Source organism: Fusarium tjaetaba, assembly GCF_013396195.1.
Source record: "Fusarium tjaetaba strain NRRL 66243 chromosome Unknown NRRL66243_c0000146, whole genome shotgun sequence".
In the NCBI taxonomy this organism is placed as follows: domain Eukaryota; kingdom Fungi; phylum Ascomycota; class Sordariomycetes; order Hypocreales; family Nectriaceae; genus Fusarium; species Fusarium tjaetaba.
Window position 1 is genome coordinate 122,319 of NW_023501342.1, and position 15,261 is coordinate 137,579.

The window sequence follows — 15,261 nt, forward strand, 5'->3', positions numbered from 1 at the left end:
TATTTCGTAGATCTAGAAATTATAAATACTTTATTATCTGTATCTCTATTCTAAGATAAAATTAACTAATGAATCCAATGCGACTTGCTGCTCGACATTGTCAGTATTTCTCACTCTTGCACTTTGGTAATCCTCTTCTGACAATTTCGATTTTGCGAACTCCAGTATTTGACCTAATGCTTCAGCGTCAAATTCGGGGTGCGCTTGTAGCGACCAAAGGCGTTTGGAAAGAAAGAGACCTTGTATGCGAGTGTGATCCGTCGAGCCGAGATTCTGGAGTTGTCCCAGGTCTTGATCTTTGACCTCAAACTGGTGACCCTCGTTTAAACACTGTGCCCACATAAGTCTTTGCGTTTAAATAAAGCCATGCATAGTTTGAACGTACAATAGAGTCTTGTTTAAACAGTCTTTGCCCTATATCTGATAGTTGGATAGTTGTCGCAGAGAACTCGTATCCCGAGTCATTGCACTCAACGGATAGCCCGTAAGCCATAGCTAAGATCTGATGACCGAAGCAAAAGCCGACAAACTTTTGATGAGATGTTGTTTCCACTTCCTTGTTGATGTATTCCCGAAGCTTCACCAACCAAGGTTCCTCGCCTTCTGGATTCGCGGCTATATCGAAATTCGTCAGTTTGTCCTTCAGTAATTATTTAGTGCGGCCATGACTCACGTGCACCAGTAATTATGAGCACATCGTAATCTCCTGGCTCCGGATAGTTCATGGCATTCTTCACATCCCAGACGCGTATCTGTGCGCGTTCCTGCAAACGATCGTTTGACCTAAGCCATTTGGAAACAAGAGGGCCATAACCTCCCCACTTCGATCTGTCGGGGTCAATGTGGTTATCGCACTCCAAGACACTGATCATCACAGTTTTAGCCATTGTGAGCGATGACCAGGTGTTGTTGTGTACTGTTTGGTTTAAAGATCGCAATATCAGACCTTCCTCTTTTTACTTGCAATGGACCTATTAGGCTATATAACTAGACCATAGCATACCAGTGACGTCTTTGGGAATGGTGGAAAAAAGCCACTATGTTTATGCTAGTACTTTCTCGTCGTCATATGTCTAAGGGGAAGCTCCATAAGAGTCATGATAGGCGTCATGATACTAAGATTCACGATCCACTAAGATACCGGATTTTTAGTTTGCGCTTTACCCAATTTGTCATCTATGACAGCTTCTACTGGAGGCAAGTCTCGGGACAGGGATCTTATTTTCCGACATAGCTTAATTAATGCCTTCGGAGCCGGGCATGTCTAACTCTGCTTTTTAACTGTCGGGTCGCTGATGCCAGTAATACCACGGCTGAACACCAGAAAGTGCAGTCTCACCAAAGTCAGGAAGACATACGATCCACCACAGCCCCAATCATCCGAAGTCCAGGTTCCTCCAGGTCTCCCTTGGCGGGCCATGGCAAAACCCACTCCGCTAATGCCCGCCAGGTCAGACAGCAGCAGCGAGAACTGCAAAATCCTCCACACGGTGATATCTTTCGAGTATCGGGGAATGGCAGCGGACAGAAAAGCAACAGCCAATGCAAGGCCGCCACTCTGATGGAAGACAAAGACTTGATTCGGGTCGTATTTTGAGTTGGGTGCCATCGAGGTGACTGCGCCAATTGGATCAATGAAGTTCAGATAAGCTCCTCCGAGAGCAATGATTGGGTCAATCCATTTGAAGAAAAAGGCATAGAATTTAAAGGTTGTACTGTCGGTAGTCGACATATTGCTTGTCGAATTTCGGGGAGTTGTTCAGTTGATGTTCAGTAAGAGGACTTTTGAGTCTATAGATGAAGTGTTTAATTGAGTACTTCTCTTGTTACGGTTTCGGCACACTTGGGTGGCCTATATATAATTCCTTTGGGTGTAATATTCAGGAAAGTAGTGAATAGTCCGTCGGGTTAATTATGATGGTTTGGACATTCGGTAATTTCTAAAAGTCCGTTATCTCCGTAAGATTTTAGTTCAGCACCGTGAAGGGTTTAGGCAGCTAGAGGCTAGGGCAGTGGCTGCACCAGCTGTGACTGGCATTGTGGAGCTTGTATGATCGAGAGTATTATAAAACGACACTTGTATAAACTAAGATGCTGAAATACTGTTAGGCTGAGCCACGGGAAGCGCGCCTCTGCCTAGTGCGAACTTATTGTCTTCCTGCTTTGTCTCTGACTTGATGTTTTGCCCAAGCCTTCGCTTATTAAATACATTCTCAACATGGTCTTTCATGTTATACCTTCAGAGAGTCAGTAAAGAAACACTCCACTTCCGATGTCAAGGGAAACTTACATGTTCATCTCATCGATTGTCAGTTTACCATCTTCAGTTGCAACATTGTAAACCTTGGTGTTTGTGTTGCTAGAAAAGCCTGTCCGCAATTGTTAGCATCCACATGCAGGAATCGGCTCGAAATCTCTCACCAATCCGCTCGTTGATGTTCTCCCTGGCCCTTGCTGATGCAGCCTGAACCTTGGTAGCCCTTGGCTTGCGGACCTCCTCGAAGACTTTGAGAGACTCGCGAATATCGCCGTTGAAGTGCTTCTTGCTGAACACGAGACCGATAGCGGCAGCATCTTCGATGGCCTGGCAAGCACCCTGACTTTGATCCGGCATCATCTTATATCTGTGTCAGTGCATAAAACGTAAAGACATAAGAACATCACGACTTACTGGATGAGCAGCATCTCCCATAATACAGGCAACTCCCTCCGTCCAGTGATCGTAAGGCTCATGGAGCCACAGTCTCCAGGGGCGGATCTCGTACCCAATCTCAAGATGCTTGAAAACAGCCCGGTCCAAATCGGGATATGGGTCGAGAAGCTCGTCTAGGGTGGCCTCTTGATCCCAGGTCTGTGCCTTGAGGTCGCCAGCTTCGCGCGGGAAGAAGCAGTAGTAGGACAGGAGCTTGCCTCCGTTGCAAGGAGACAGAACGATCTTGAAATGGGTGTTGTAACCTCCCCAGTACTCAAGAGCGCTGTTCTGGGAGTAATCAACTAAGCCGAGCTCTACAGCCTTTGCAGTGTCAACATTGGTGTGCAGACATGTGCAAGTCGCTGGTTTGCGATCCGGCTTGATGCCGAAAACACTGCGAAGTGTTGATCCAATGCCATCGGCTCCAATGACTAGGTCGTGCTTCACCTTCTTGCCATTTGCAAAGGTGACTTCTCCACTCTCCACATCTACATCAGTAGCCTAGAACAAGAGACAGCGATTAGTGACACTTCTGTGATATCTGAGAATAACTCACCTGGTGGTTCACAATGAGTTGAGCAGGAGGGCCTTCGCCTTCACCAAGGGCACTGTCCATCAACATGCGATGCATATACTGGCGATGGAACATGTAGTAGACCTTGATGATGTTATCAGCATCTCAATCGCCGATCCAGGCTCGAAGTCAAGGTATCACTTACATATCCCCATCGTTCTTTATAATCCTTCAGATCGTAGACGCTGATAGGCTCACCAGTCTTCCAGTCACGACTGATGAGTTTTCGGAGAGTAACTGGATCGCCAATCTCAATATTGACATTCCATTCCTCTAGCCAGCGAGTACCATTAGCAGCACATGAGATGGAGGCTCCAACCTCGCCGGCAAAATCAGCACGCTCGTAGATGGTAACCTTGTGGCCTTGGCGACGAAGGGAGGTAGCGACTGCTTGACCTCCGATGCCTCCTCCAATGACAGCCACGTCAAGTGCGCGCCAACCGCTGTGAGTCGACATTGCTGTTTCGGTGTGTTTGATGATTCAAGTCTGGGGTTTCAAGGTTCAAACGATGGAACAGGACGACAATGCAGACAATCAGACCTTTCTGTTGTTTCTACGAGAGGATAGTTTGTGTATTCATGCCATTGAAGCTTCAAATAACCCTTGGAGGCTTTGGCTTTCCACTACTGATGTGCAGTATGCTCCCGATTATGCCCCGATTGCTGACCAAGAGCTGTGAATGTCCAGCATATCGGCTTCTTTCCGGTCATAGTCCGTTTACAAATACTCTCGATGTAGGTGGTCGGACACTGCAGGAAAGCCTCACGCAGCACCTTATCTATGATCACCTATATGATAAGCAACGGCCATCAGCCGCGCCCATTGAAACAACATTGGGTTACTTCCCGACCACTCCCCGGCGGAATCTAAAAACCCGCATGATTCCCTTTGTAGTCATGGGGTCCTATCTGCATCTCACATAGGTGTCGTTTCCTGCCGCCAGTGTCATCGAAAGCCATCGGTGTACTAAAGGTATTCTGATGGTACACTGCAGTCGCATCTTGCACCCCGCGCTCGCACTGATAGACCACCTCCTGGATGCAACCTTCGGAGATCATTACCTTCACTAGCGCCAATCTGTGCCTGAGATAGGAAACATGATATCAGATCCCTCCGTCACATCCTTCGTGATTCGGAACGGCCCCTGCGACTGGCCCCATCTTTCCGCTCCCGTTCCGAGAAAAGGGCCATTCCTTTCCTGTCTTAGCTCTCTAACCCTCATGAACTGGAACAGAATACGGAGCAACCGATTAGGTGATTGCCTTGACTGTAGGGTAACCCCCAACTGGTCAGAGCTGAGAGTAGAGAGCCGCAACTAGTTTGGTCAATGGGTAGTGAGAATCCATCCAGACATGACAGCCACTGAGTAGTTTATATTCTCAGGCGTTGCAGGTAAAGAACCTGGGAATAGACTGAAGATGATAGAAACCGAGATTTAAATTATGTCAACCAAGTTCAAACAGATTTCTAGAATCTTTCCTTCCCTAATTTGAAAGAGCCATAATTCGATAGCTGCCGTTTACTTCAGCCCCGAAGAAGCATGCACACAACAGGCATCAAGTAGAAGAGATACATTCCCGTAGCGGACATAGACAGGATGGCATTGGACGCTGCGGGGTTGACCAGGTATAGCAGACCAAGATGACGATGTGAATGAGGGTTTCGTGCCGTCTCTCTGGCTAATACGACGGATTGCCGAGGGAGATGAGACCTTGGATCATGAAGCTTGAATAGAAGCCAGACTGTGGTAAGCGGAACCGTTAGTGCGCGATCTGTGCCTGGTCGACCCCGTAGACATCAGGCTCAGTTGAGCGGAGCTGCTTGGCAAGGATCTCAGGAACACCATAGGCGAGATGACAAGGACATGTTGTACTATCTGAACCCAACCTAGCAATTAACTACAATTTACACTCTGGCCGAAGACGTCTGCTTGGTAGATCGTCATTTTGCCCAGGGACGAGATGATCCAGATCTCTTGTGTTCACATAACCAGGGTGAGCGTCCCGTATCAAGTCTGTGATTCCGCAAAGTCGCATCGCTGTCTCTATTTCGTCCTTGATAACTGCAACACGAGTAAGCCTTGTGAGTTAGACGAGTCAGGGTAGGGGACATACTGTTGATTGCATGCTCAACTCCTTCTTGACCATAGCCAAGTGAATACAGAAGCGGCCGGCCAAAACCGACTGCTGAAGCGCCAAGACATATAGCTTTCACAACGTCGGATCCTCGTCTAAACCCTCCGTCAATGAGGACTTTCATACCCTCAAATACTTCTGGACAGATCCTTTTCACTTCTAAGAGCGTTAGAATAGCAGGGGGTGCACCATCAGCAGCTCGTCCGCCATGATTACTGATGACGATGCCGTCGCAGCCTGCAGCCAGCGCCATCTTTGCATCAGATGCTCTCTGTATGCCCTTTACAACGATTGGTATGCTTCCAAGAATGCTACGTAGCCACTTGATGTCGTCCCAACAAACATTTGGGTCAATGAAAGAGGAAGCAAGTCGCGCAAACCCCGCCCCTTTCTTGTCTCTCGCCTGCCCAGGCCCTGAACTTGACGACGCTCGCTCATCCTCTTCCCGCTTGGATATAACGGGAACATCCACTGTCACAAACAGAGCCTTGATCTTACCTGTAGCGATGGCTTCTCGGATAGCGACCTCAGACTTTGATCGGTCTTTGTTGACGTACAGCTGGAAGAACGCCTGTGTCTCCGTGGCTTCCAAGACCTCTAGATGGGGATATGAAGACGGGGTGGCAAAGCATTGGACAATTCCAGCCTTTGCTGCTGCACGCGCCAGTGTGGTCTCGCCTTCAGCGCCTCCGAGCTTCGATCCTCCTGTGGGTGAGATGTAGATAGGGAATGAGAGGTCACAACCGAATAATCGCTGGCGAGTATTTATCTGCCCAACTTTTCTCATTATCTCCGGTCGGAGCCAAATTCGATTGAGAAACGTATTATTTGCATCGCGCGTGATGTTGTCGTTGGAGCCAGTGTGAATGACTGCCCAAGGCTTGGTGGCGAGGAACTTTTCCGCCACTCGCTCGAAGTCGTGGAGGTTGATGATTTCACTTAGATCGGGCTTGGACTTGGGTTCGGATGCGGTATCAATGGACGGGTCAATATTGGGTTTCGCATCCTTCTCCAGGTCTTTCCATGCCGCATCGATTGTCGCCATGTCCAACACGCCGACGTGGCAGGATGCAGGTAAAGATTTCTTGATCAAGGACGGGGAATGTATCTCGTTGTACGACCTGGAGGCATCTCGGCCAGCGTGTTGATAGATGACTGTTGAGTTCACAAGGTTAGCCATTTCATGGTTGCTACTTGTTGTGACAAAGAGGTTGCGGTAGTAGGCTTACTCTCTTCCCCACCAGGATGTTCAGGCGCAAAGTTGGTCATGTCGTATATCTCTCCATTGACGACGATCCAGACATCCTCTTGTTTTCCATGTTGACGTATTTCCGTAACGCTCACTTTCTTAGCCATTGTCGTTATTTTGGATTGAGATCGCATCTGGAGCTTGGCGGCTCAACGTCTTGGAGAAGGCCCTTGGTCTGGCTAATTGCTGGTCGTAGGAGGAATTGAGGGTCAGGTCAGTGTGCCAATTCACAAGAAAATGGCTTATACGTAATTGCCACCAATCTATTGGCTCCCCCAAGCCTGGTTCAATCATTCCAGGTAAGTGACTCTTGATAGCTGGTGCCCTCCAAACTCGGCTCCCGCGCGGTGCGCCGCCGCACTTCGGCGGGCATCACAGTCCGTAGCGTAATGCTGAACGACTGAGGTCATGTGCAGTCTTACCCTGCGCAGCACGGATGGCTTATCCCCACTGTCATCCTCTGATTCAGTCTTCCTAATTGAATACTGGCGGGATCGGTCCATTTGGTGGAAGGAAACCTGACTTAGGAATGTTCCGATAGCTTCTGACTGGCCATGGAAAACCCCAACGTAGCTTCCGAAGTGGAATATTATGTAGCGGATGAAGGGGATGAGACGATGCGGGGTCTGCGATTAACGGTCGTCGGAGCAATGCATAGAGAGTTGGTAGAGACGGTTCAATACAAATGTTGCTGTCGCTGACTCTAATGTCGAGTATCTATCTACAGCATCATAGTCCCTACTCCTGTCACAGTCCATTAAATCTTGCCATCACACAAATCCAGCACCATGTCAGACGATCGCTACTATACCACTACCCCCAAATACTCCAAGAAGATCTTGGTTCAAGGAGACCCAGATTACGAGAAATGCCGACGAATGAATCCCACTGCCCACAAGATTGAGCGCTTTCCTGCCGAGATTCACATCCCCGAGACACCTGCTGAAGTTGCCAAGGCTCTTGCACGCGCAACTGAGCTTGGTGTGCCTATTGGTGTTCGATCTTCGGGCCACATCTTCCATTTCCCTGCCCTTTGGCACGGTGGCATCCTCATCGATGCTGTCAACCTGAACCGCCGCATCGACTATGACCCAGTCACCAAAGAGATCTGCTTTGGTCCCTCCTCTCGTGTCGAGGAACTGGCTGCCAAGCTAAAGGAAGTCAACCGCTTCTTCCCCCATGGCCATGCTCCCACTGTTGGGTCAGCAGGCTTCATGTTAGCTGGTGGCCAAGGCTGGTTTGTTCGAGGCTGGGGCGCGACGAACCAAACATGGATCACCAAGATCGAAATGGTTGTTCCTGATGGCCGCACACTCATCGCTAGCCGTACCGAGAACCAAGATCTCTTCTGGGCAGCTCGTGGTAGCGGTATGGGCTTCTTCGCTGTCGTCACACGCTTCTGGGGTCGCACAATTGAGAGATCTACCATGTGGGAGAAGACTCTCAAGTTTGTCATCAACGATGACAACTACATGGCCCTGATGAGTTGGGCCATTGAGCGTGGCCGAGATACTCCCAAGTATGGCACTGATCTGAACCTGACGATCGACTACCGTGAGAAGTATGATCCGGCCTACACCACAGATGACGTTCCTCCCAATGCGACGCTTGTTCTCACTCTGAACAATCTTTGCTATACTGATACGCAAAGAGAAGCCCGCACTCTGCTCAGCGCATATGATAGGATCACACCTGAGATTGCTGAGTATCTCATCGAGTCAAAGCCTGTCCAGGTTCGAACATTTGAGGAGGTGTTTGCCCGCAAGCGTACTTTCTTAGGTAACGCTGGTCAAGAGCGGTGGTCTATCAACAGCATCATGAACGATCCCGATGTTCCTCTAGCCCGAGTAAGTGTATTCCCAGAAGCAAACGTGGTACATAACGCTAATCATTCTTCTCCAACTGCAGCTCCTCGAAGGCATCCGACCTGCTATGCTCAAACTGCCGACCCGCGTCTCTTCTGTCTTCATCTGCCACTGCGACATCAAGCCAGATGAGGACGACGCCTGCCTGAGTCTGCCTCAAGATCTGTACATCTCAACACTCACTGGCTGGACCGATCCCAAGCTAGAGCCCGCCATCATGCAGCCCATGCGCGACTATTACAGACAGGCTTTCCCCGTTGCTATAGGCCAGTACATCACCGATATCGATGTCAACTGTGAAGATGCCAATGTGAGTGGTGCCAGTCCCGCGACCCAATCAGTTACTGACGTGTTGTTCTCTTCCTATAGTCCAAGGTCATGAGTGATACTGCCTTAGCCAAGTTCCTTCGTATTCGTGAGAAGTACGACCCCAAGGAACTCTTCCCTACCTACAAGTCTTTTGTGAAGACGTCGGAGAAGATTAACAAGCTACAAAACAAGTCAAGACTGTAGAGTGTAGACTATAAGGTGATTTAGTATAGTATGTTGCAATAAATATGTGATTTTCCTAAATTTCCGCACATTCCAGAAGCTGGACCTACTTGACTGCGTGTTTTGGATGCCATTGTGAGTCTCTAGGCGCAGAAATGCAACACCATCCTATATTAACAATTCAAGAATGTATTCATTCTCCAGTGTTAATCACAACATTGTCGTACGTGCAGCTTACAAGCAGGTACCATGTGATGCAAAGCTCCTGTACTACGAGCCTCTATTGATCATTGCGCATCACTTTCAGCGTACTACGAATGTGCTGATAAGATCTTTAACTCGCTGCTATCCAGGCATCGTGATGTCCTTGCAGTCATAATTGATTCGACGCAGACCTTGCAAATATTCTCCGATCTCGCCACATAAACGAGTATCTGGTGATGGCAAAAAGAATGCGAATAAATTTGTATTTTCCAAGATGCTCTAGCTAGGCCCTTACTTCATGACTGCACAGTGAAGCCCATATCTTTCCATCCTGCCCGAACCTTGTTCTTTACGTCCTCCGGGTACGACTTATTGAAACTACATTCCCTAAAGTTCCTCTTTCCCTGATACTCAATCGGCATCAAGCAGTCCGAGATAACCTTACCGCCCTGAGTTGGATTGCCGTGTGGCCCGTGAGACATGTACGGCGTAATTGGATGGCCTCTAACCTCCTCGAACAAAATCTCGTCCTTGCCAGGGCGACATCGAGTGACTATAGCCCACATGACATCGTTCCAGTTGAAAACGTCAACGTCGTCACCAACCAAGATGATACGGTTGACAAGCATACAGCTCTTGTCCTTGAATGCAAGATCACCTATCCTCTTACATAGTTCTGCCGAACTAGTTGCCATGTCTCCTAGTTTCTTTGTGTCAACTTTCAGGGCACACCAAGTGGCGTATGTCTCGAGGGGACAGTTGGCCTCCTTGATGGGAAGTCCTTCGCGCTGTAGCAGCTCGAGGAGTTCGGCAGATGCGAGTGCTGCTGTTGTGTGCTGTAGAATGTCACAGATTAGTATAGTCATGTGAAACGAGGCTGAAGGGAAGGGTCTTACCGATTCATCTGTGATACGGCCTGGGACAGACACAGGCATGATAGCATCGTTGCGATATGTGATGGCGTCAACAGTAAACAGAGGCTGCATACGCTGATCCCCCTCGAAGATCACTCCCATATAATCCTCAAAGGGACCTTCATACGCCTTGTCAGTCAGTGAGAACGTGCCCTCGAGGACAATCTCGGAGTTGGCAGGGACAAGGAGATCATTAAGCTCGCATTTGACGAGATCAAGAGGCTTGCCGACTAATGCGCCGACATATTCAGCTTCAGACACACCCTCTGGTACTGGCATGGCAGCTGCTAATGATGCAGCTGGGGGAATGCCAAAGGCCAAGGCCCAGGGAACTTCCGTTTTGCCGGCTGCCAACCAGGCATCACGGATCATAGAATTGTGCTGGCCGCCGCCGACGAGACAGATAATACGATTCTTATCGTAGACCATTCCGCGGAAGATAGACCAGTTTGTCCAACTTCCATCAGGCATTTGGAGGACATGTACACCGTACGTTTGGATGTACTTGCCGCCATCGCCAGTGTGAAGATAAGGTACTGGTAGAGTGGTAAGATCAACCTTGTCCCCCATGATCTTGTTGTCCTTGCATGGCCCCGATGGGAGCACATTTGGAGGCAGGACTTTGGCCCTTTTACCGGACTGCCACCTGTCGCATATCTCCTTCCAACTAGCAGTAGGGTCCAATCCAAGACTCCTAGCTATTCGGCCATATCTGTCTTTCTCGTTCGGCCGAAGACTGGCAGCGTTGCCCGCGACGCGCCACAGACCGTCACGCGCACCCTTTATGTTGTTGAAGAGAGGGGCTTTGTCGTTGACTTCGCTGACACGTCGGATGATTGCACCGAGTTCCAGATGAGGGTCGACTTCAGTGTTGATTTCGACCAAATCATTGTCGTGGCGTAGGATGTCTAAGAATTTGCGGTAGTCGAGTTGCGCCTCTTGGGGGTCTGGTCCCTGAGAGGTGCTGTATCTTTTGCGGTATGGCATAGCGCCAGAGATGCGTCCTCGCTCCATTAGGGTGCTGGTTGGGCTTCTTGGGGACAGTAGCCGCAGCTTACTCAGTGCTTGTAGCATTGCGCTCAGATGTAAAGTCTGACGTTGGTATACTCAATTACTTAGAAGCATCCAGTTACTTCAATTAGCAACATAATCATCCATTTGAAGGGTATCGCCGTCACTTCCAGTACTAGCCGTAAGTCGTCCAGTTACAGCGGATGTTTACAGGTTTAGCACTGACATCTAGCGGTCGGACGCTAATTTAGGAACGAGTTCGGGGCATTGCGGAATCCTCCGACGATGCACAAACGCTAGCGAGCCAGTGTGCCACTGGAATTCAGAACGCCAGCGGCCGGTCCAGTACATCAGGATTATTCCTTGGGGCCGGGTGTTCACAGAAGCGAGGCTGTTCAATTCGAGGTATCTCTGAGTCGCCGCGTGGGGCGAACATGCGCGGAATAAAGACGCCTTCAGTACAGTCTCTCGATTGCCATGCCATACATAGTTGTCAACAGCTCCTGGCGGTCTCTAACGCAAGTCAATTTTGATCACACTGCCTTTGTTGGAGTAACCGCTTCTGCGCTTAATATCAGCCCAATTTTAATTTTACTATGAGGAAGCCTACTCAACTCCGGCGCATTCAGTCGCCTTCAAAGCTATTATCTGCTCGTGGTTTACAGTGTCAACGCCAGAACCCTCTTTTCCCTCTCCCAAAGCAAACATCCAGGCGCAGTTTCACTGTTCCAAGCAAACCCTTGAGCCCACCACCAGCTTTTGCCTCATCCTCAATTCACCAAGTGCCATCGCGCCCTCGTCGTATTGTAGTAGGGATCACCGGGGCCACAGGAGCACCATACGCCATCGCTTTGCTGAGACTTCTGCGTCAACTTGGCATAGAGACGCACGTTGTCATTAGTAAATGGGCGTTAGCGACTCTCAAGTACGAGACGACCATGACTGAAGAGCAGATCCGTTCACTAGCATACGCCAATTACACTGCAAGAGACGTTTCAGCCCCCATCGCATCAGGTTCATTCCAGCATGATGGTATGGTCATTGTGCCCTGCAGTATGAAGACACTCGCAGCTGTAAGAAGCGGCTACTGTGATGATCTCATCTCCCGGGCGGCGGATGTGACCTTGAAGGAGAACAGGCGGTTACTCATGGCTGTGCGAGAGACACCGTTGAGTGATGTCCACTTGGACAACATGCTGTTCCTACGGCGAGCTGGGGCTATCATATTTCCGCCTGTTCCGGCGTTCTACACTAACCCTGACAGTCTGGAGGATGTAGTTGATCAGAGCGTGGGCCGCATGTTGGACTTGATGGGAATTCACACAGATGGATTTGAGAGATGGGACGGGTTCAAGAAGAACAAGTCAGTAGTGAGACCAGCGCAAACTAACATAGCGTCTCATGCCTAATTCCATTCATAATCTACTTGATCAAGACTGCCATAGAAGTGAACCGGGACTAAGAGTAGGCCATTTGTCCATAGACATTGGAAACTGACCAGATCCGAACCAGGGCATCGAGTCTGAGGAAGCTGGTGAATTAATAGCAAACGGCAAGTCGTTCTCCATATCCAAGAATGCTGAGTCAAGCAGCTCCTCAGTTGCCCTCGAAAGCCTCATTGACTGAGCCTCTTGCGATGTGGGGATGTTCACTGACACATTCCCATTTTGCTGCAAGTTCTGAGCTACCATGATCGTGCCTGTGGACGGCTGATTCTGACCATCTTGCGTGGGATACTCATCCGGACTTACGACACCCATTTGCACCAGTAAATCCCTCATGCCCCCAAGTCGTCTCTGTAATCTCCTCGCAGCTCGCGAGGACTTACTGTATGTACTGGACAGTAGGTACGCGTTCTCGAAGTTCCTCTTTGCCTGTTCGAAGAAGTTGTTAGGTAGAGCGTCGTTAACGCTGTCACGATTTCCCTGAATATATGCCAGCATGAGGAATAATAACGCACAGCCAGCAGCGAGAATATGCTGGAACGGCGGGTGTTGCTTCTGATAGACATCCGTGTAACGGTTGAGTCGCGTCAACGTGTCAACGATGCAGTTCACCAACTCGATGCCTGGCTCAATACTACGTTGACTGACGGCACTTGGCACATTTGTGAAGAAAAATGGTCGAAGAAGAATTCCACGAACAGCGTGGGCACGAAGATGCAGAAGTATGGCCCATGCTGGAGGAATCGTCGCATTCGCATGTTCCATAGTCTGTAGTGGACCAAAGTCGAATTTGCCCACCGACTTCTTTCGCCATTGCTCGATTTGAAAATTCATAAATTCAAAGTCGTCATTGTCTTCGCACAAGGTTCCCTTGGCGCCGCGTATTATAGGTTCGCTGAATTTGTCGCTGATGGCAGTGAAGGCCGTCATGGCCATGAGGTACGGGTTTTTGAGCTGTCGGCCACATTAGCTACTGAGTCTAGGAATCCAACAGGAATGATCGTTTACCCTTTGTCGCAACTCAGTGTCAAATTCCCAATTACTGAAGTTTGTCGGCAATCCTGTAGATGCGCTCCATTGCCGGTCAAGAACCTGAATCGTGCTGACGATGACAGCGTGTTCTTCAAGATCAGCTTCCGCTTTCACAACATGTCGTAACACGTCGTTGTTATGCAAACCAGACTCCATAAATGTCCGACCAGCAAGTCCACACATGCGCCAGGCATACCGGGGCATATTCTTATAGTAGTGAAGAAGTCCTACTAAAAGTATGGTCACTATATGCTTGATGGTTGGCATCGGTGAGACAATCTTGGCATTGATCAGGTCCTTGCAACTCAGGTAGAGTGTCTCGGCAATTCGCAATGACTCTGATCCAGGTAGCGTGGACTCTACACAAAGAGCCACGGCAATAGCAAGATTGACGACGATGAGATCCTCTTCATCCACAGCTGATAGAATGCAGTTATTCGACGAGGTTTGCTTGGAATACCAGTATTCCACCGTTTTGACGAGTGATGGGGCATCGACAATGGGGTGGTACTCGCATATTGTCTCTTGGAAAACAATAAGCAGAGAGTTGACCTCCCTGGAGCTGAGGATGTTTCTGAATAGCAGTAATCTCTGCTGTCGTGGCAATGACGATATTTGCAGCTGAGTAGGTCGGTTAAGGTTCCCAAACTGATCGATCTCAACATCCTCATCGTCAGATTGGTTCTCTTCGATGCTGACAGGAAGTGGCTTCTCCGCCTTGGAAGCGGCACGGTTCAATATCTTGCTCTGGGCGAGGTTGAAGCTGTAATCTGGGCTTGTTGGCCCGTAGAACTTGCTGTTTCGGCGAGCTTCCTTTGTCCCGACGACAGGCGGTGTTATTAAAGACTGAGACATTTGAAGATCTGGATCCACCATCGTCTGGCTCGATGCCGTGTAAAGAGACTGATGGGGCATGTTTTTTTCTGTGTTGTTTTGCCTCACTTGTGCCGCCAGAGATTCCACTTGTTGTTGGAGATTTGCTAAGAGACTTCCCAGCGATGCCGTCTGAGTTCTTCTGTAAAATTAGCCTAAATCTTTGCATTACACAGCTATCTCTTACGTATCGTTGTATTGCTGTTCTTGCGAAAGTTGCGGCTCAAGCTGCCGCCTCATCTGATCATCCTGCAGCTGAGCTGGATTCGCATCGCGCCAATCGTTGGTCGGCAGGGTATACACGCACTGCTGATTGCGGCCGACGCAGTGTTCGCAGGGATATCGGCCGCTGCATCGGCCCTTGCGCTTACGGCATGCATCGCATGCTCGTGTGGCATATCGCACTCTCTTCTTGCCTGTGCTTTCAGTTTCACCTTTTGAAGCTGCTGCTAACCGCTTGGCAGACTGGTTTTGACTCATGTTGGTTCGAGAGCAATGGCAGCAGACCACGGGAATGAGTAGGTAGTTGTAAATGAGACAAAGTAGGTTGATATTCGGGGAAGGGAATCAGATCACAGAGCCTGCTCAGAATTAGACACGGCAAACAGTGCCGCAAGCAAGACAATTGCACTGCAAGCGATCTTTATACCAAGGTGAGTTTGGCTGCTCCTCAAAGACCCTTAGATACGAAACTTCACACTTCACACGGAGTACATCTCACAGGGGTCTCGAATAATACTACGCCACCTAAGATCTTGTATGATCATTGGTTGA

At 49.2% G+C, this 15,261-nt stretch overlaps 7 protein-coding genes across 7 annotated transcripts; 2 read left to right on the forward strand and 5 right to left on the reverse strand.

Moving 5' to 3' along the window:
- Positions 1-45: 45 nt before the first annotated feature.
- FTJAE_7324 (GMP synthase) lies at positions 46-1,732 on the reverse strand (the record flags this gene model as incomplete). The annotated part of the gene is made up of 4 exons (XM_037354030.1): positions 46-330; positions 386-615; positions 674-864; positions 1,359-1,732. 4 exons carry the CDS (start codon positions 1,730-1,732, stop codon positions 46-48), a joined length of 1,080 nt encoding a protein of 359 aa, XP_037205626.1.
- A 354-nt stretch (positions 1,733-2,086) lies between these two features.
- FTJAE_7325 (salicylate hydroxylase) lies at positions 2,087-3,723 on the reverse strand (the record flags this gene model as incomplete). The annotated part of the gene is made up of 6 exons (XM_037354031.1): positions 2,087-2,237; positions 2,291-2,369; positions 2,422-2,617; positions 2,672-3,193; positions 3,249-3,350; positions 3,412-3,723. 6 exons carry the CDS (start codon positions 3,721-3,723, stop codon positions 2,087-2,089), a joined length of 1,362 nt encoding a protein of 453 aa, XP_037205627.1.
- A 1,442-nt stretch (positions 3,724-5,165) lies between these two features.
- On the reverse strand, positions 5,166-6,758 carry FTJAE_7326 (CYB2-lactate dehydrogenase cytochrome b2; the record flags this gene model as incomplete). Its single annotated transcript, XM_037354032.1, has 3 exons — positions 5,166-5,329; positions 5,382-6,557; positions 6,632-6,758. 3 exons carry the CDS (start codon positions 6,756-6,758, stop codon positions 5,166-5,168), a joined length of 1,467 nt encoding a protein of 488 aa, XP_037205628.1.
- Positions 6,759-7,439: 681 nt separating this feature from the next.
- On the forward strand, positions 7,440-9,029 carry FTJAE_7327 (6-hydroxy-D-nicotine oxidase; the record flags this gene model as incomplete). The annotated part of the gene is made up of 3 exons (XM_037354033.1): positions 7,440-8,498; positions 8,560-8,826; positions 8,886-9,029. 3 exons carry the CDS (start codon positions 7,440-7,442, stop codon positions 9,027-9,029), a joined length of 1,470 nt encoding a protein of 489 aa, XP_037205629.1.
- A 479-nt stretch (positions 9,030-9,508) lies between these two features.
- FTJAE_7328 (3-octaprenyl-4-hydroxybenzoate carboxy-lyase) lies at positions 9,509-11,200 on the reverse strand (the record flags this gene model as incomplete). The annotated part of the gene is made up of 2 exons (XM_037354034.1): positions 9,509-10,048; positions 10,109-11,200. The coding sequence occupies 2 exons, from the start codon at positions 11,198-11,200 to the stop codon at positions 9,509-9,511; spliced, it is 1,632 nt and encodes a 543-aa protein (XP_037205630.1).
- A 533-nt stretch (positions 11,201-11,733) lies between these two features.
- FTJAE_7329 (3-octaprenyl-4-hydroxybenzoate carboxy-lyase) lies at positions 11,734-12,546 on the forward strand (the record flags this gene model as incomplete). The annotated part of the gene is made up of 1 exon (XM_037354035.1): positions 11,734-12,546. The coding sequence occupies one exon, from the start codon at positions 11,734-11,736 to the stop codon at positions 12,544-12,546; it is 813 nt and encodes a 270-aa protein (XP_037205631.1).
- A 21-nt stretch (positions 12,547-12,567) lies between these two features.
- FTJAE_7330 (uncharacterized protein) lies at positions 12,568-14,967 on the reverse strand (the record flags this gene model as incomplete). Its single annotated transcript, XM_037354037.1, has 3 exons — positions 12,568-13,536; positions 13,591-14,629; positions 14,675-14,967. The coding sequence occupies 3 exons, from the start codon at positions 14,965-14,967 to the stop codon at positions 12,568-12,570; spliced, it is 2,301 nt and encodes a 766-aa protein (XP_037205632.1).
- Between the last annotated feature and the right edge of the window lie 294 nt (positions 14,968-15,261).